General features: G+C 39.6%; 1 protein-coding gene across 1 annotated transcript; it reads left to right on the top strand.

Annotated features, from left to right (window-relative positions):
* Nucleotides 1-28: 28 nt before the first annotated feature.
* On the top strand, nt 29-20591 carry nceh1 (neutral cholesterol ester hydrolase 1). Its single transcript, XM_033031259.1, has 5 exons — nt 29-269; nt 12037-12265; nt 13785-13854; nt 15511-15682; nt 16349-20591. The coding sequence occupies exons 1-5, from the start codon at nt 105-107 to the stop codon at nt 16964-16966; spliced, it is 1254 nt and encodes a 417-aa protein (XP_032887150.1). The 5' UTR covers nt 29-104; the 3' UTR covers nt 16967-20591.
* Nucleotides 20592-21101: the final 510 nt, after the last annotated feature.

Raw genomic sequence — 21101 nt, 5'->3', positions numbered from 1 at the left:
TGATAGGTCGATTGGCGACTGTCGATCTGATTGGCGACTGTCCTCCCGGTGGTAAGTAATAGAAACGAAGGAAATGAGTGAGTGACTGTGCCGAGCCGCGTATAATGCATTTTCGTCCGGATTCTGCAACAATGAGAACAACAGTCGCTGCGATCGTGATCTTTGCTGCTTTGACAGCTTACTATGTATACATCCCACTTCCGAACACGGTCTCCGAACCCTGGAAACTGATGCTGCTGGATGCAACGTTCAGAGGAGTACAGGATATGGTATAGTTTCCTTTCAATTCCATACTAGTTTTACAACAGGTTACAGAATGTCAAATTAAAGGTTAGAAATACAATTTTCAGTACTGAAGGGAATTACGTCAGTTTAAATTTACTGTTTGCATTTTCATGTTTTCAAAAGTCAGGTGATCATTTATATTGATTACCATTTGCATTTCTCTACTATTTCATTCAAAACTGTAGCTACATGCGTCATTTCACTTTCACTCTTTGAGAATAATTTACTGAGAATCGTATAATTTTCTCGAAAATAAATTCACGTCGGGGCACCATCATGATGAACGAACTCGGAATGCAGGCGGTGATTTCCAAACAGCGGTGACATTCGTCAGTGCGAGAATCAGCATAGTTCACTGGGAAAAAGGCCAATTACAATTCTCGCCCGTTCGTGATCTTTGTTTTCCTGCCTTTACATTAAAAAAAAGATATATAAGAATTTGCACAAATGGATGCCTTAATTTTTGTTTGCCAACCGCCAAAAAAAAAAACTACATAGAAGAAGAAGAAGATGCCCTAATTTCACCTGCAGAGTGGGCCAAATCACCTGACAACTGACGAATTATTTTGAGGTCTCGCATTCTGACCGTCCAAGTTAATCTGTTTCCTGGTGATACTGGGCGAGGTTTAAACAGTGGGAGAATTAATTTATTTGAATAAGCCCAGGGGATCTTTAATGTCCTCAAGAGAAGATAGTTATGGAGAATGGGGGTGAGAGGAAAAGACAGATCAGCCATGATTGAATCAAGTCAAGTCAAGTCACTTTTATTTATATAGCACATTTAAAAAACAACTCTCGTTGACCAAAGTGCTTTACATTGGTGGAGGTACTAACGTTATACAACAGTGGTTCATAGATTAAGTACATTCATAAATACATACATATAGCCCTCACTCAGAGGACGTCAAGAAAGACTTGAGAGTAAAGATGAGTTTTAAGTGTCGACTTCTTTAAGAGACGGAGGGGCAGTTCTGATGGGAAGAAGGATGCTGTTCCACAATCTAGGAGCTGCAACTGCAAAGGCGCGGTCGCCCCTGAGCTTATGCCTAGACTGCGGGATGTTCAGTAACGCCAAGTCGGCCGATCTGAGGGACCTGGAGGTGGTGGGTAAGCAGACTTTTGATGTAGGTGGGGGCAAGCTCGTTAAGGGCTTTGTAGACATAAAGGAGGATCTTGAAATTTATTCGGAACCGCACAGGGAGCCAGTGGAGAGAGGCCAGGATCGGGGTGATGTGGTCCCTTTTTCGGGTGCCCGTCAGGAGTCTCGCTGCGGTGTTTTGGACCAGTTGCAGGCGGGACAGGGAAGATTGGCTGATGCCAGTGTAGAGGAATTTGCAGTAATCTAGGCGGGAGGAGATAAATGTGTGGATGATCTTTTCGAGGTCATCAAACTGGAGGAATTGTTTTATTTTAGCTATCGTCCAAAGCTGGAAGAAGCTAGCTTTTACCACGGCATTGACTTGTTTGTCAAATTTCAATGCTGAGTCAAATATCACGACAAGGTTTTTGACGTGCGGTTTGTGTAATGGGGTAAGGCTTCCAAGGCTGCCTGCTATCGTTTTGATTGAGTCCGAGGGGCCGAGAAGCATGACCTCAAACTTACTCTCGTTTAGTTGGGCCATCCAACACTTTATATCCTCGGGAGTAGGCTCGATGGGGAGAATGGCCTAATTCTGCTCCAAAGCCTTATGATTCTATCTGATATTTCACATGACATGCTTGTATCATGAGCTTTGGGTATGACAGCGAGAAAACCTGTCATTTGCACACAATTCTGTTGTGCATTTGAGGCCTGTAACAGGTCTTCAACAAAGTGTTGATCATCATCGTTGAAAACATTAGCGATGCAGTGGTGTTGGTTTCCGACAGGCACGGTGATGGATGCACCACATATCTCTGTCCTCCATGCAGCTGGCAAGCTCCTCTTTTGTCTCTACACATGTGTCTTCCATCAATGTCTTCAGCATCGTCTTGATTGGCCATCCCAGGTCACGTCTTCCATGGGTGGGTTCCCACAGCACAACCTTATTTGCTGGCGTTTCTGGGTGGCGGTGGCAGTGACCAGCGAGCCTTGTTGAGACTTGTTTTAAATTTAATTAATAAACTGTATCCTACATAAAGAATCAGAGGCCAGTATGTGTCTATTTCTAAGTAGCTCTCACCCCAACTCTATCCCATCCTAATTTCTGCTCTCTGCAGAAGAGTGTTTCATCTCTTGCAATATTATATATCACAGGTAGACACAAAATGCAGGACAGGTTGAATCTGAAGAAGGGTCTCGACCCGAAATTTCAGATTCAGTCTGAAGAAGGGTCTCGACCCGAAACGTCACCCATTCCTTCTCTCCAGAGATGCTGCCTGTCCTGCTGAGTTACTCCAGCATTTTGTGTCTACCTTTGATTTAAAACAGCATCTGCAGTTCTTTTCTACACATATTATAGATCACCCAAGGTTTACCTGTGGGAGCCTTCTCCTTCAGTAGGGGAGGCAAGTATTGCTGCCTGAAGCAGTTTAGGTGTCTCTGATTTACCTTAACCTAACCAGTGGAGCTTTGTGCCCTACAGATTGGCAGGAGCCACCAGAGGTTTAGTTTAGTTTATTATTGGCACATCAAGTTAAAGAGAGTGTTTATTATCGCAAGTCCCAAAACGGAACAATGACATTCTTACTTGCAGCAGCAATATAAACATAGTACTCAGTAGATACCATAATAAACAACAAGTTCAAGAAATATAAAAAGGCTATTAGGTGTAAAAACAAAAACAAAGCCCGAAGTCCCTAGTGTAATCAAGGCAGTTTGTAGTTCAGAGATTAGTTGGAGTTTGTAGTTTTCAATAGCCTGATGATAGACACAAAAAGCTGGAGTAACTCAGCAGGACAGGCAGCATCTCAAGAAAAGGAATAAGTGACGTTTCGGGTCAAGACCCTTTTTCAGACTCAGACACTAGTCTGATGGTCATGTTGGGGTTGTACTGAGATACAGTGACAAGCTTTGTTCTGCGTACTATCCAGTCAAATCATACTATACACGAGTACAATCACACGTACGTGAAAGAATGGAGAGATGAAAGTGGAATTGATAATAGTAGATCCTCTTCTGGGACAATATGCAAAGAAAGCCATGTTCCGGTGCCAACTTGCATCAGTCAAGTCTATGCATTTCTTAAGGGCCGGTGTCCTGGTGGCACTGGGCGAGTGTGGAAATGTCAATGATATAGGGATTAGCCAGACTCTTCCACCACTGCTCCATGCTGCAGCTGCAGGCTGCGCTCAATCTGCCCGCTCACCTGGCTGCTGAAGGGCCTCCCACAGCCGCTTCTCTTCCCATTTGAACACCATAACCCACTCTCTGATATGTTGCTGTTTGGCTTGGTTAACTGGGCTGCAAATAAACAGAACTGCACAGACTTGGAAGCATTTTTAGTCTGTATCCAGCCTTTGCTCAGTTAAGGTGCTGCTTCTTTAAATCAGAATTATTGGGTTGAAAAAAAATCAATTAATAGGGAATCTTAGTGAACAAATGGTGGAAAATCCCAGTGATGGTCTTTGATACGGGTTTTCCAGAAGATTCAAAGTGGCATGTACTTATGTAAACATAGAATTGGAAAACTTTTGATAAATTCCTATGTAAAGAAGTTGCTCCAGAGGAAGTCATAACAAATTAAACCGGCACATGATGTCTCGCATCACATCTTGCTATGGAATTGTCTTGGTTTGCACATTTTTCAGTTAGGAATGGATCATAAATGAGGAAATATAAGAAGAAGGAAATAGAAAGTTAGCAGCACAATAGCACAGCTGGTACAGCTATTGCCTCACAGTGCCAGAGACCCAATTCGATCCTGATCTCGGGTGCTGTCTGTGTGGATTTGTAGGTTCTCCCTGTGACCACGTGGGTTTCCTCCAGGTGCTCCGGTTTCCACCCATATCCCAAAGACGTGCGGGATTGTAGGTTAATTGGCCTCTTTTGATTGCCTCTAGTTTGTAGGGAGTTGATGAGAAAGTGGATAGCATGGAACTGGTATGAATGGGTGAATGATGATTGGCACGGACTTAGTTCAGTTCAGTTTAGTTTATTGTCACGTGTACCAAGGTACAGCGAAAAGCTTTTGTTGCGTGCTAAACAGTCAGCAGTAAGACAATACATGATTACAATCGAGCCATTTACAGTGTATAGATACATGCTCACATAGGTGAGCCAAAGGGCCTGTTTCCTTGCTGTATCTCTAAACCTGCAACGGGAGGAGTAAATGAATCGAGAAATGTAACTTTAAGAAATGCATATAATCCACTTTCTCATGATAATGTTGGAACTGAACATGACGCATGCTTTCAGCCCTTGGTTTGCTTTTTAAACTCCTTTCTATATTTAAATCCATTTTCCTCTCCATTGCTTTCTGGGGAAGGCTAATGAGCTAGTACATGCGGGGGGAAAAAAGGCTGCCAGGTGCACCTAATGAAGCCTGAAACAATTATGTAGGCTGTATCCATTACAAATGCAGCAGAACAGGCACATAAAGTTGAGTAGGCAAATAGGATACTTTCCTTTATTGCCAAGATGGGAATGTACAAAGAAAGAAGTTATGTTCGAGTTCTATATAATGCCAACCGGGCTACAGTTAGAGTACAACCTGCAGTAACATTACCAGATGATTGTGAAAGCAGTGGAGAGGGCCCAGAAAAGGTTTGTAAGGACGTTGCCAGAGATGGATAGTTTTAATGAGGAGGGCCTGTTTCCATGCTGTATCTCCAAACTAGCCTAAAGGTTGGCTATCGGGAGGGCTTTTATTTGGAACAGCGAAGCAGAAAAGATTCGTGAGCAGAGGAGTCAATTGGCGGGGGAGATCTACAGTACTTTGTGGGAAGGTTAGAGAGGAGTAAAGAAAAAAATATTCAATTGTCCATAAACAATAATTGTCCAATAATTGTTCTATTTAGCCAAAAGTGTTATATTCCAAACACATGTAAATTATTTCCAATATTGTATAATAATTTTTTACAGAACTGATCTTATAGAGGTGTATAAATCAGGAGGGGAATAGATATGGTGAATGCACAGGGTTTTTTACCCAGCGTAGGGGAAATCAAGAACCAAAGGACATGCGTTTAAGATGAGGGGGGGAAAGATTTAATAGGAACCGAGGGGGCAACTTTTTCACATAGAGGGTTTACTTTAGTTGACCAGTTCTTTCCTTGTTTTCAAGAAATAGAATTATGTCTTCCACAAAGCCTATTGATCTTGTTTTTTTAACGTAGCATACTAATATCGAAAAATATTTTTTAAACTTTGAAGGGACGTGATAGTTCAGTAAAAATAAATGTTTACTTATTTATGTGGTTTACTTCAAGATTAAGTTAATGATGCTACTTAGTTATGGTTTTTACCACCAGCCTTGCAGAACTCTTTCTTGAAGAGGAAATGTCAAGCATTTATAATTTATAAACCTAGGTTTTAGCTATTGAACCAGCAGTCAACACAAGTCACATTGTTACTTAGAAGTGTGCAGTTAATTTTTGATTTCTAAAGCCTCTCTCTTTGGAACTTCAGGAAAAATCCTTTATGACCCACTAAGTATAAATCATCGCTGTTATGTCTTGGAACAGATCGCTGATAGCAACTGATTTTAACAAAAGGGAACGTGGATATTACACAGATCAGCAGGTCTTTAGGGAGGACATTCTTCAACTCAAAAGTCATATTTTTAACTCTAAGCATGTAATCTAGGCCACAGGTCTATTAATTGCAGACTAGGAGGAACGATGATTTAATGGTCTGAGTTGGATGTCATCCTCGCAAAAAACAAAGTGTTGGAGGATCTCAGTGGGTCAGGCAGCGTACAGTGCATTCAGAAAGTATTCAGACAATCGGGTCCACATTTTGTTACGTTACAGCATTATTCTAAAATGGATTAAATTCTTTTTTCTTTATCATCAATCTACACACACCTCGTAATATAAAATCGAAAACAGGTGTTTAGAAATGTTTGCAAAGTAATTAAAAAGAAATAACTAAAATATCACATTTACATAAGTATTCAGACCCTTTGCTATGACACGCAAAATTGAGCTTCGGTACATCTTGTTTCCATTGTTTATCCTTGAGATGTTTCTACAACTTGATTGGAATCCACAAGTGGTAAATTAAATTGATTGTACATGATTTGGAAAGGCACACACCTGTCTATATAAGGTCCCACAGTTGACAGTGCATGTCAGAGCAAAAACCAAGCCATGCAGACGAAGGAATTGTCCGTAGACCTCCGAGACAGGATTGTGTCGAGACACAGATCTGGGGAAGGGTATAAAACAATTTCTGCAGCATTGCAGGTCCCGAAGAGCACAGTGGCCTCCGTCATTCTTAAATGGAAGAACTTTGAAACCACCAGGACGCTCCATAGAGCTGGCCGCCTGGCCAAACTGAGCAATCGGGGGTGAAGGGCCTTGGTCAGGGAGGTGACCAAGAACCCGATGGTCACTCTGACAGAGCTCCAGAGTTCCTCTGTGGAGATGGGAGAAACTTCCAGAAGGACGGCTATATTTGCAGCACTCCACCAATGAGGCCTTAATGGTAGAGTGGCCAGACGGAAGTCACTCCTCCCTAAACAAGATTCTCTGGTCTGATGAAACCAAGATTGAACTCTTTGGCCTGAATGCCAAGCGTCACGTCTGGAGGAAACCAAGCACCGCTCATCACCTGGCCAATACCATATCTACGGTGAAGCATGGTGGTGGCAGCATCATGCTGTGGGGATATTTTGCAGTGGCAGGAACTGGGAGACTAGTCATGATCGAGGGAAAGATGAACGGAGCAAAGTACAGAGAGATCCTTGATGAAAACCTGCTCCAGAGCATTCAGGACCTCAGACTGGGGCAGAGGTTCACCTTCCAACAGGACAACGACCTTAAGCACACAGCTAAGATAACGCAGGAGTGGCTTCGCGACAAGTCTGTGAATGTCCAGCCAGAGCCTGGACTTGAACCCGATCGAATATCTCTGGAGGGACCTGAAAATAGCTGTGCATCAATGCTCCCCATCCAACCCGTCAGAGCTTGCGAGGATCTGCAGAGAATTGGAGAAATTACCCAAATACAGGTATGTCAAGCTTGTTGCGACATACCCAAGAAGACTTGAGGCTGAAATCGCTGCCAAACGTGCCTCAATAAAGTACCGAGTAAAGGGTCTGAATACTTATGTAAATGTGATATTTCAGTTATTTATTTTAATTAATTTCTAAACACCTATTTTTGCTTTTTTATTATAGGGTATTGTGTATAGATTGATGATAAAAAAAAAGAATCTAATCCATTTTAGAATAAGGCTGTAACATAACAAAATGTGGAAAAAGTGAAGGGGTCTGAATACTTTCTGAATGCACTTTATGTGGAGGTAAATGGACAGAAGAAATTTCAGTTTTGGGACCCTTGTTCAGACTCAATTATCCCCTTTCTTTGTGAACTATTGCAGTAGAAGTTTTGACAATAGTCCACATGAGTTAAAATTCACGAAGATTTGATTGGAGCACACGTAATGTTTTCCCATGCAATAGAATATTATTTTTACCCTTATAACCATCCAAATGGATTACCAAGATATGTATTTTAATTAAATGTTTCATATGTAAAATGTAATTCGAAATCTGTTCCACAGCCAATTAAACCAGTAAGAACATGGATTTAATGGAGAACCTCAGCTTAAATGCAAATATGACTGAAAGCATGTCATCGTTAGACACAGGCGAGGTGGCAAAAGACTGGAGGGTGGCTAATATTGTACCTCTATTTAAGAAGGGTTACAAAAACAACTGGGAACCATAGATCAGTAAGCCTAACATCTGTGGTAGGAAATTTACTGAAGAGGATTCTGAGATATGATATTTCGTGCTTTTGGAAGGTCAGGGGTTGATTTGGAGCAGTCTGTATGGTTTTGTGGTGTGCGACATCATGTCTCACAAATTTGATTGAGTATTCTTAAGAGGTAACCAAGAAGGTTGATGAGAGCTAGATCACTTACGTTGTCTGCATGGATTTTAGTAAGGAGTTGAATAAGGTTCCACATGGTAGGCTGTTCTGGAAGAATAGATCGCAAGATATCCAGGAAGGGCTAGCTAACAGGATACAGATTTGGCTTCATGGAAGGATGCAGAGTGATGGTGGACTGGACTGACAGCCTGTGACATGTGGTGTGCCTCAAGGATCGGTGCTGGGGCCGTTGCTGTTTGTCATCAACATAATGATTTGGACGTGAATGTACAAGGCATGATTAGTGAGTTTGCTGAGGACACTAAAATAGCTGGTAACGTAGACAGTTATGAGGAAAGATAAATGGAATTTAATTCAGATAAGTGTGAAGTGTTAGATTTTGGGAAGCCAAAGCAGGGCTTTCACAGTGAATGGCAGGGCCCTGAGGAGTATTGTAGAACAGAGGGATGCAAGAGTACATGTACATTGTTTCGTGAATGTGTTGTCACAGGTAGATAGGATGGTGAAGAAAGCTTTTGGCACATTGGCCTTCAGCATTCTGGGAAATTAGTATATAATTTGGGGCGCTATGTTACAATTGTACTTGACGTTGGTGAGACTCCATTCAGAGTATCGTGTTCAGCTTTGGTCACCCTGCTATAGGAAGAATGTTGTTAAGTCACAAAGAGTGCAGAGAGGATTCATGAGGATGATTCCAGAACTTGAGTGCCTGGGTTACATGGAGAGGAATGGAAGGCTAGGAATTTATTCATTGGAGTACAGGAGGTTGAGAAGTGGTCTCCTTGAGGTATATCAAATTATGAGGGAAATAGATAGGGTAAATGCAGAGTCTTTATTCCAAGGTAGGAGGGGAATGGAGTATCAGATGGCATAGATTTAAAGTGAGAAATATAGTAGGAACCTGAGGGGCAACTTCTTCACTCAGGACCCTGCATGTAAATATAGTTGTGGTAGGTACAGAACAACATTTAAACAACACTTGGACAGGTACATGGATAGCAACATGGGATTCTTCTTCTTGGTTCTTGGTTTCTTGGTCCTCCAAAATATTCCAAATGGAATTTAAACTGGAGGTGGTGAAGGGAGGGCTTAAGCCAGAAAGGGTTATTGGGAAGAAAGAGCTACTTTAAATTTAGTTGCATCTGGTTGGGTGGAGATTATTCCATGCTTTAATTGTGCGGGGGAAGAACTAATTGCTGTATACATCTGTCTTTGTAGCTGGGATCACAAATTGGATCGAATGCCCTCGTCTGCTCCTAATTGGTTTGGGTTTGGTGTAGGTCTTGTAGTCTATGTCGATCTGACCATTTAACATTTTGTAAAAACAGGTCAAACGGTGAGCTTCACGTCTGTCTTGGAGAGGGTTCCACCCCAGAGAGGGATTATGGGCCAAAGACAGCAAATGGGACGTGTTTAGATGGGGGATTCTGGTTGGCATGGATAGGTTGGGCCGAAGGGCCTGATTCTGTTCTTCATGACCCAGTGAGAAGAGACCTGATTTTTTTTTAATGGAATTAGTAATTTACTGAGCATCAGATGCAAACAAGTGGGGAAAATGTATTTATATTGGAATTATGACCCAGAATTCTGAGAATCATAAAATGCTAAAATTATGAAAGTTGGCCGTTCAGCTCTTTGAGACCATGGTAGTTCTCATTGCCTGTTTCCCCACTGCCCTGCATTTATTTTCTTTCAAGTGTCTGACTTTAATCCCATTTATTTTTGAAACCACCCTGCCAGGCAATGCAGTCCACATATTAAGCATGCACTATATTTTTTAAGGAAAGTTTCTTCTCAAATCACCTTTTGGTTCGATTGCTAAACATCCAAACTCCAACTCCTTACCCATTCCAGCTCTCTATCTAATCTACCCTGACCCTTTTACATAACACAGTTCAATCACATTTTCTCTTGACCTGATCCACTGTAAAGAGAATAGTTACAGTTTTCACAGCCTTTCTCCGCAAGATAAATCTCTCAATTTGTGACTATGTTGGTAAATCTTTTATGCACTTTCTCCGAGGTTTTTATTTTCTTTTGCCTCTGCACTTTGTTTAAATTTAGACTCTTGTATATTCTCATTTCTCATTCTACCGGTTTTATTTTGTTATGTTTAATATGTAAAGGCCAGTTGACTGGCCTTTTGCCCATATCCTTATGCAATCTCAATGCTTTAACTTGGCACAACATGTCAATGAACTTTCCTCTACATTCAGCAATGATCAGCCGACTTCCGTACTTTGTAGAAGTACTTTCTGTGGCAGCTGAATAATTACGTAATTTCAACACAATAAGCCCAACCAAACTCATCTCTAAAATTCTGGATCTAGTACTGCATGTCTGCCACCAGATCCTCAATTTCATGATGTATAGACCACAATCAATGAGAATAGGCAACATAATATACTCCACAATAACTCAACACCAGTGCCTTGCAAGAATTCATTCTCAGCCCAATCCTACACTCCGTATACACTCGCGACTGTGTGGCCAAATTCTGTTCAAACTCCATTTACAAGTTTGTCTTGACCCGAAACGTCACCTATTCCTTCTCTCCAGAGATGTTGCCCGTCCCGTTGAGTTACTCCAGCATTTTGTGTCTATCTTCGGTTTAAACCAGTATCTGCAGTTCCTTCCTACACATTTGCAGATGACACTGTTGTGGTGGGCCAGATCTTGATGACGAGACGGAGTACAGGAAGGAGATAAAGAGCCTAGTATCATTTTATGAAGACAACATCTGCTCTCTCAATGTCAAGAGGACGAAGGTGCTAATTATTGACTGTAGGAAAGGAATTGGTGTACATGCCACAGTCTGCATCAATGGTGCAGAAGTGAGATGGCCAAAACCTTCAAGTTCCTAGGTAAATATCACCCATAATTTGTCCTGGACTGAGCACATTAAAGCTAAGGCCAATAAAGTTCACCAACATCTCTACTTCCTCAGAAGACAAAGGAAGTTCAGCATTACTCTCACAACTCTTACCAACTTCTGCAAATGCACAATAGGAAACATCCCATCGTGATGCATTATAACATGATTTGGCAACAGCTCTGCTTAAAACCGCAAGATATTACAGAGAGTTATGGATATCATCCAGTCCATAACACAAACGGGTTTTCCCCTCCATTGATTTTATCTTCACTTCACATAGCCTCGGGAAAGAAGCCAATATCATGAAGGACCACTTACACCCCAGTCATCCCATCTTCTTCCCTCCCCTATCGGGCAGAAATACAATTGTTTGAAAGCACATACCACCAGATTCAGGAACAGCTTCTTCCCTATTTTATCAGGCTACTGAACGGTCCTACCATCTGCTAGGGTACTGTCTAATTCACCTCTACCCTATTAAAGACATTGGACATTTTTTCTTTTATGTTACATTTGCTTTTCTGAAATCTGAAACAAATGAACTAAATTGTTTGGTCTTTTTAAACGTTTACTTTTTGTTGAAGCCACACACCGTGGAATGTTGCGAAAATTGTACAAATAAATTGGACACTTGCTGCCAACCCCCCCTCCCCCCCCCCAAAAGTGCAATATCATGAGCTATAAAGACAGTGCTTAGGTTAGTGTAGGGCAGTGCACCTTCAAACCATAAGGGTCAGGACCCTTCTGAAAATCTGAAACGTCATCTGTCCATTCTTCCATGGTGCTGCCTGAGTTCCTCCAGCACTTTGTTTTTATGTGCAATAAATTATATATCTTGTTTTGCAAAGTTTGACCACGAAAATATAGATTCAATTAATACCACTTTTATTTCTCAGTGTCATCTCGTGCAGCAGCTTGGCCTTGGCCACCACCTGAAGGCGCTGAATTTTGTCATCACTGCATTTGATATGCTTGCCCCGCAATCAAGTGAAATTGTGAAGGTGACGGACACGACATTCGACGGAGTACAAGTCAGAGTGTTTGAACCCAAGAGGAAGCTGAGTCGTGAACTAAGACGAAGCATTATTTACATACACGGTGGAGGCTGGGCTTTGGGAAGTGCAAGTAAGTGAACAGGGAGCAGCAAGTCATTTAATTTTCCTTGAAGTATTCATTTTGTATGTTCTTCATCCAGTTAGGCAATCCAACAGGAGTAAACCATTTTAACCTTGAACATGATCTGCCATGGCGGACCTGCATCCTGGTTACATGGATGTGTTTGCCCAGCATTCTCTAATATATATAGCAGCAATTTCAAATTTAATATTAACAAATGACCATCAGCAATTGACTTATGCAGAACAGTTACAAAATTTAGTTGGATGTATTTAACAAGTCTGATCTTTTCTGCTCTTTAGGAGAATAAAATAAAAGGTGCAGTGGAGATGGGTGCATATGCATTTTTAATTAATTTAAACAGCTCTGGAGATTAAATTAAAAAAAGATTCAGTGTTCTTTAGTTTTAAGTTTTTTGTTTCAAACTAAATGTAAAGAAAAAAGCACATTTTTAAACTTACTAGCTCTTATGTTTTGTAACAATCAAAAAAATTGATTGAATTATTCATGTCATGAATTATTTAATGCAGGTCTGCATCTCGTTATGTACTACATTTTTAGGTGGAGCAGGTATACAGATTTTGCTGAAGTGCTTTGCAGAGTTGACTAGTAATCCACTGCTTGTTCCAGCTGCTCTTCAGTAGTATATGCTTCTTATGTAAATAGGTAGAGGCATTTAACTAGCCTGGCTTGCTCTTGGTCTGAAACGCGTCATCTACTTCCTGAACACAACATGACTTAAATGGGAAGTATAGTTTGTGGCCAGTCAAAGAGTTGGCATACAAAGAACTCCAATTATAGTATCTGAACAGCACATTTAACAAACAGTGCCTTCTCCCGGTATAGGCGGGTACTGTAGCAACATTTAAAATACGTTCATAACAGGTACATGGGTAGGATAGGTTTATAAGGAAGGCGAGACTAGTGTAAATGGGGTATCTTGGTTTGCATGGGCAAGTCGGGCTGAAGGGGTTGTTTCCATACTGTATGACTCCTAACCTCCCTGGTACTTAAGATAGACACAAAATGCTGGAGTAACTCAGCGGATCAGGCAGCATCTCCGGAAAAAAAGAATAGGTGACGTTTCGGGTCGGTACCCTTCTGGTGGTATTTAATCTGTGCTTCTTGGAGGTGAGATATGGAACCTATATTGGACTAGTGGATAGTTGTTGCCGTTGACACCTAGGGGAGACCTTGTGGCTCTTTGGAAGAAGACAGAGCTTCTTTGGTCTCGTCTGGAAGAAAACAGATAGGAATTTACAAAAAACTAAAACAGGCAGTTCAATGGTTTTCTTCTTCTGCTATGAACAATTCCTGAGGCCTGCCTTAACAACTATCTGAGTCTAGGACATGCAGCTGCCCCCGGGACTTATCTCTGCTCCAGGAAAGATACTGTACAAGGAGTGGAAATCCAAGGCCACGATGACTTGTTTTATTGACTAAAAGAATCAATTGTAGGATTTGTCTTCTAACTAATATTTCTACATTTTGCCTCCTCCCTCCTTTTATATTTCTGTTGTTGATGTAGGAATGCGATCCTATGACCACCTTTGTCGGAAGATGACAAATGTAATGAATGCTGTTCTTGTCTCTATTGAGTAAGTATTTGCAAAGTAACAGGATAATTTCCTGGATGATGCACTTTCTGAGTTTTTTGGTCAAAAAGATAGCTGGATATATTCAACTGTTGTTCAAAATCCAAAATTATATTTGTATATTGAGGTTTAGGACGTTTAGTTTAGTTTATTGTCACATGTACTGAGATACAGTGAAAAGCTTTTGTTGCGCGCTAACCAGTCGGCGGAAAGACAATACATGATTACAATCGCAAACTGCAGATGCTGCAATCTGTAGCCTAATTGCCTGTAGTTGGGTGAACTCAATGGACCAGGCAGCATCTGTGGAGCGAAACCTGCCTTCAGTGCACAAAATCTGACTGTGTTTCTGAAAGGGATCCAGACCCATTGTAGGTCTATGAATTTGGTCTTTTTGGGGGGGATTTGGACCCATACCACACCTGTTAAGAAAAATACAATGAGGTCTTCCATAACAACGAGGATAAAAAAGCTAACAGGTGCATAAAGAATAAAATGGAAATGTATTATTTGACTGCCGAATGTTCACTATGGTCACAAACATTTTCACACACAGTTCTTCTTACCTGCTTAAAATGCTTGCATGGATTTGCATGTTCACAGCTTTCTCCCCGAGCTCCATCTTGAAATTATTTTATCAAATGTATCCAATCATTGCCTGTATACAAAAAAAAATAATGATAAGTTTCCAGACCACTTGTATGAAGTTACTTGCCGTTATGAACCGTTCTGATAGGACATAGAACAGTACAGTACAAGAATAGTCCCTTCGGCCCACGATGTCTGTGCTGAACATCAGTTCAGTTCAGTTTATTGTCATGTGTACCGAAGTACAGTAAAAAGCTTTTTGTTACGTGCTATTCAGTCAGCAGAAAGACAATACATGATTACATTATTGCCATTTACAGTGTAGATACATGATATGGGAATAACATTTAGTACAAAGTAAAGCCAGCAAAGTCCGATCAAGGATAGTCTGAGGGTCACCAAAGAGGTAGATAGTATTTCAAGACTGCTCCCCGTGGTAGGATGATTTATTTGCCTGATGGGAGAGGGAGTGGCCGGGGTGCAACTTGTCCTTACCGAGGCAGCGTGAGATATGAATGGAGTCAATAGAAGAGAGGTTGATTTGTGTGATGGTCTGGGCTGGAAACATGATGCCAAGACCAACTCTTATCTGCCTGCACTTTAAACCATATCCCTCCATTCCCTGCATATCTAATGGAGAATATCTTTGCACAGATATACCTTGTGATTTCAAAACTGATCACTTTGTTTCAATACTTCCTTAGCTCATATCATTTCCTTGTACCTATTTAAATGTTTTAATGTGTAATTAAAGCATGATAATTATTTTTCGAACATTAGAGCACATTGATGTATATAGTAAATCTTGAGCTACTATTACTAACCATGATATCTCCTACTGTAATATTTTAACATTTAGAGTAAGTTAGAACATGTTGACACTTGACAGGAGGGGGCCTTAGTTCTTAGTTATGTATTAGTTCCATGTCTTAGTTACGTGTGATAAGTAATTGGAATACTTGAATTGTACAGAGTGGAACTTTTTTTTACCAGTTCTATTGAATCTTACTATTGTCAACACTTTATAAATTGAGGCTCATTGAAATTTGCATTATCCATTCTTAAATTTAGATACCGCCTTGTCCCAGAGGCTCATTTTCCTGAGCAGATTAATGATGTTTACAGTGCTACTAGATATTTTCTGCAGCCAGAGATCTTGTCACAGTATTCAGTGGATCCAAATCGAATTGCAGTTTCCGGAGACAGTGCTGGAGGAAATCTGGCAGCTGCCGTATGCCAGCAGGTAAATTACATATTACGCAAACCACACAGTTCCCATAATACATAGGCTGATGTCCTACTATTAATTACCACAATACCTCCTACTGTAATGTTTCAATATATAGAACAAGTTAGAATATTTTTGGGGGATGATTACAGATGGTCGAGATATCCCTGGAGGTCGACAGCTCGGGAGGATGTTGGCAGAGATGAGGAGCAATAGAAATCTCCACTGGATGGGATGAGGGCCCAGTAAAGAAGGGTGCAGGCAGAGTTTGCACCGTCTCTGCCTTCATTGCCTCCTGAGCTCCACCAGGTGATGCTTAACATCTGACCACAATGTCAGAAACCATCATCCGAATGAATGGAAAGCCCCCAGACATATTCTCCAAATCATTTATGAAAAACTATTATCAAAGATGTAAATTATAGGTAGTTTCTATGTGAAGGATTGTTTAAAATCATCAAAGAATCAGGAACATTGCTTCAATTTTTTTTTAGCATTTCTCTTCAATCAGAATTGACCTAATATTTTTGTATTACGGATTTTTCTTGACACATCGAAAATATATTTATGTCATTGACCTGAAATGCTATTCCTCTTTACAAAAGCTACCTGTCTGCCCTGTTGTGCATTTGCAACATTTCACTTTTATTTTTAACAATCTTATTTTCCCTGTGTTTGTAGCTTGTCCAGGACAGGACTGTCACTACCCAACTCAAGCTTCAAGCTCTTATATATCCAGTACTTCAGGCTTTTGACTTCAATACGCCTTCATATCAACGAAACACGGCTACACCCATCTTGTACAAACAGGTCATGGCCCGATTTTGGTTGGAGTATCTAAATGGTGACCCAAGCTTTGTCCAGGCAATGTTAGTCAACAATCATACAGCTTCAGACCAAAGTCAACTGACCTCCATTCGAGATCGATTAAATTGGACAACACTTTTACCACTGTCATTCAGAAAGAACTTCAAACCTGTTGTTCAGATAATGGGAAGTCCACAAGTGATCAAGGAATTGCCAGCTTTGCTAGACTCAAGAGCAGCCCCACTAATTGCAGATAAAAAGATTCTGCAGTTGTTACCAAGGGCTTACATCCTGACCTGTGAGCTTGATATTCTAAGAGATGACGGAATAATGTATGCCAAGCGGTTAGAGGATGCTGGAATAGAAGTGACTTTAGATCACTATGAAGATGGATTTCATGGTGCCATGATATTTGCACTGCCCCCTACCAATTTTGATGTGGGAAACAAGATCATGAATAACTATATAAACTGGCTGGACAAAAATTTGTGAATATTTGGTCAGAAGTTGAGAAATTGCAGTCAAAAGTATTACTGCAAGTTCTTTTCAAAATGACCTTCTTATCTGTGCAATGCAACTATCCAATGCAAAGTTTTGTCAAAGGAAGTTGAGACTGCCTTGTTAGGCTTGATCTGTGTGTAAGGTGTATTCTTTATAATGAAGCAAATTGATATCAGGAATATGCATAATTTGGGAAGAAGTGGCTTTGAAAACCTTCGGCAAGGTTTTGATCCGGGCTGAAAAAGTGGTCCTGTTTGGCATCTTATTACTTTTACACTAAACGTGTTTGTTTGGAAATTATCATTAGGTCAACAATATTGTGTGATAATTGCATCACTGGACAGGAATTGCCTTTTGATAAACCTAATTGAGGGTCAATTACATACATATTGATCACCATCATCCTAAGGGATGGAAGGCCCACAGACATATTCTCCAAATTTGAGAAAAACTATTATCAAAGATGTGAATTATTGGTAGTTTATAAGAAAACGTGCGTTTAATATAATCAGAAACTTAGGAACATTGCTTCAATTTTTCTTAGCATTTCTCTTCAATCAGAATTGACCTAATACTTTTGTATTAAGGATTTTTCTTGACAAATATGAAAATATATTTATGTCAATGACCTGAAATGTTATGGCTAGTGATGTGGTACAAATTAATCTTGCGTGGCCTTGTCTGAATAGAAAACACAACCAAATGTCGTTTGCATATGCTTCAGACTGCAGTACAACTCCCACAAGAACAGTTTGAATGGAATTAAAGAACTATTAAGTTCCAAATTGAAAAATAAAGCATTGTCCCAATTTCTACTAACTAGATACCTACAGGAAATTTAAAAAAATCTTCCATAAGGGCATAGGCAATAGGAACAGTTGTCCACTGACTAATATCATAACTCATTCTCTGCCTCAGATTCATCTTCCATTATTATTCTAACGCATAGATCCCTGCCTATTTACATTTTCAACATAACTTTTTTTAAATCCTAATCCTAAATAACCAGACTGTTACTTCTAGATAGGGCAAACATCTCCCTATCCCATTCAGAAATCTAAATGTTCATTAGGATTACACTTGTTCCTTTACATAAAGAGAATATAGACCTAATCTACTCAGTACCCTCCACCTGGAAATCAATCTGGTGAACTTTCATAGCACATTCACTAAGGTAACACAGTGACTCTTCCGTTAGAAACCAAAATAATATTCTATAATTGTCTTCTAACCAAATTAATGCCTTGTGTCCTAGACTCGTTTGATCTCAGCCAGGCTGTAGGTAAAACTGCCTCATTGCCTCAGTGTGTTACTCACTCCTTGAGTGATACAAAACTAGACTTCAGTCCACATTACACCAATATGCCTTCAGTTTCTCACATTTGTAGGACATGCACATGGGACTGGAGAGGAGTTGGAGAATTTAAAGATAATTATTTTTTTTAAGATTCAAAAACTAATCTCACAATTCACAAAATTAATTTGGTGCACCAAGGCACTCAACTTGATTGTGGACTAATTATAAACTGAAATTAAGTTGTGAAATACCTATGGTACATTTTGTAAATTGAAAGGATAGCCAACTCAATTATTCTTTTCCATTTCCATTTGTGTGTAATTCCGCAAAACAAATTTATATTTAACTTAACCAGAAGACAAATCATTATTCCTTCATATTAACCAGTTTGTAGATTACACCTTAGAACTCATTTTAGACAATTAATTTGCAAATTGTACCTGGAATAATCATAACCCTTGTTGCAATTATTTTTATTGAACAGGTCTAATCTGATTGCTGATTGAAGATTAACAATGTAACCTACCGCCTAAAGACGCCTGTGATTAACTTGTTTTAGGTTAACACTGTTTAAAAATAGCGTGAACATTTAAACATTACCCAATCAATACGATCTCTCATCTCCTGACGTGATGGCTCAGTATCGGGTGGGGTTTCTAATGCTCTCCTGATAACGTAAACGTTGTTTTTCATGTGATCCCAGACTCTGGCTATTCTGGAATTGCCAAACTTGATCTTTTCCTCACCAGTTGCCTGAATGGATTCAGGAGTTTTTTGACATGATCAGGAGTGAAAATTCTACATCCTGTTTTTGATAGAGATTCTGATGTGCAATCCTGAACTGAGTACCTCACTGGGCAAATAGTGGCTGTTAAAAAAAGAGAATTATCTTAAAAACTAATGGAAACAAACAGATATTATTGCTTTAATATTTAGGCTTCCTGTAAAATAGCTATTGCTGTAGTTATGCACTGAAGTCAGCTAACACTTATTCCATGGATAGACACAAAAAGCTGGAGTAACTCAGGGAGACAGGCAGCATCTCTGGAGAGAAGGAATGGGTGACGTTTCGGGTGGAGACCCTTCTTCAGACCGTTCCTACTCTCCAGAGATGTTGCCTGTCCTGCTGAGTTACTCCAGCTTTTTGTGTCTATCTTCGGTTTAAACCAGCATCTGCAGTTCCTTCTAACACTTATTCCTTATTTTTTTATACTTCCTTGTTAAGGTGCATTTAGCTTTAGTTTAGATTTGGAGAACATAGCGTTGTTAACATCAGTAATCATTAATTGACCAGTCAAGTAAGTGGCAATAATGTCAAAATTTATGATCAAAAATAAAGTCAGATTGATGTGGAGGATCAAAAATGTTAGCCTGAACAATTTCTATTTTTAATTATTTTTCAACAATATTCATTCCTCTCTATATGTACTAATTTATTGTCAACTTGGATGTGTTGTTTACGTGTAGCCAGTGCCTCTGATGATAATACTCAGAATCATGGAGCTTGCATGGAGCAATGAAATTCAATATATTATTTTGATGTAATGACCAAAAAATATATAATTGTTTGATATGTACATAGGAAGTTGATGGGGTGAGGAAGAAGGGAATCACTATCAAATCTTAGATAGAAAGTAAATGGAAAATAAAAGTACAATTGTAATTTGCCAGAACTGTGTGAAAATAACATTCAAAATTTGGCACATCACTAACTTTTTAAATCAATTGGAACCTGACGTACTACAGAAATGGCAAACTATAATTTTGTAATGACATTTGCAGTTAATTCAAGAGCTGATGTTAACGTCAGGTGAATGTTTTTCCTTTACCTGAGAAATCTAGTCCAAATGGTGGATATTCATCAAAAGTAAAAATATTTAATTTATAAGTTTCTTGTGGGGAAAAAAGAAGCGATTAAATAATTTGTGCTGTATTGACTTGAGAATAGTGAGACAGCTCCTTCTTTCAAAATAAATGGATCAGATAAATCAGCAAATGCACCATTCAAGTTTTTTAGACTATGCATAAAAATGATTGTTTAAGAAAAGGGCATTCATAATGTTTTAATTTATAAAATCAATGGCAGGTCAACTTATTGACCGTTAGGGGGAATATGGCTAGATAATAGATAAAATGCAATGCACTCTTCCCCCCTCCATGATTAAACGCTTTTCTATTTGACTTTGGACATAACCTCTGTGTTATTGTATTACAATCTTAACATTTCATTTTTGTTCCACTGCAATATGGATATATACAATGTGAGTGCACTTTAAAGTATGCTAGGGAAATAAAAAATAATCTTGATGGAAAAAAAAGTGGTTTGAAGACCAGTTATTTAAGAATCTTTCATATTATTGGTTTCTTATGTAGTAATTCAAAATATTTGCTTTCTCACCATCATGTCTATTATCCAGAATCACGATGGATAATATGGGTCAAATCTGAGCAGCAACTCAAAGATAATGGACATCCTGATGTGTATTTATCGCATGCTCATTGCTTCTGAATCCTAGTGTAGATCAACCATCTAGTGTTCCATGTACAGCTATTGCAATATCCAGCTGGCATTAACCAGTATAAAGTCGCAGAATCTTTAAAGACACATCAAATATGTCCATAGAGGGCTTTGGAAGGCAGGGTTAGTTTGATTCTATACTTGATTCTGATGATATACTCAGTGATAAACTACAGTAAGCTACATTTTAGCAAGGTTCCGGGTCTTCTAAAGTTGAATCATTTTAAATATATATAGACTCTACCAAGTTTCAAAAGTTGTTCCTTTCTGGCTATCGAAGATCATAGTCGTACAGCATGGGAACAGGCCAT

Source organism: Amblyraja radiata, chromosome 13, assembly GCF_010909765.2.
Source record: "Amblyraja radiata isolate CabotCenter1 chromosome 13, sAmbRad1.1.pri, whole genome shotgun sequence".
Taxonomy (NCBI): domain Eukaryota; kingdom Metazoa; phylum Chordata; class Chondrichthyes; order Rajiformes; family Rajidae; genus Amblyraja; species Amblyraja radiata.
This window is presented reverse-complemented; position numbering and strand designations above follow the sequence as displayed.

Excerpts from the sequence above, each read along its gene's own strand:
- nceh1 (XM_033031259.1), top strand. The coding sequence starts at position 105 with ATGCATTTTCGTCCGGATTCTGCAACAATGAGAACAACAGTCGCTGCG. Across the intron at positions 270-12,036 it reads TCAGAGGAGTACAGGATATG|TGTCATCTCGTGCAGCAGCT; the intron begins GTATAGTTTCCT and ends TTTATTTCTCAG. Across the intron at positions 15,683-16,348 it reads CAGCTGCCGTATGCCAGCAG|CTTGTCCAGGACAGGACTGT; the intron begins GTAAATTACATA and ends CTGTGTTTGTAG.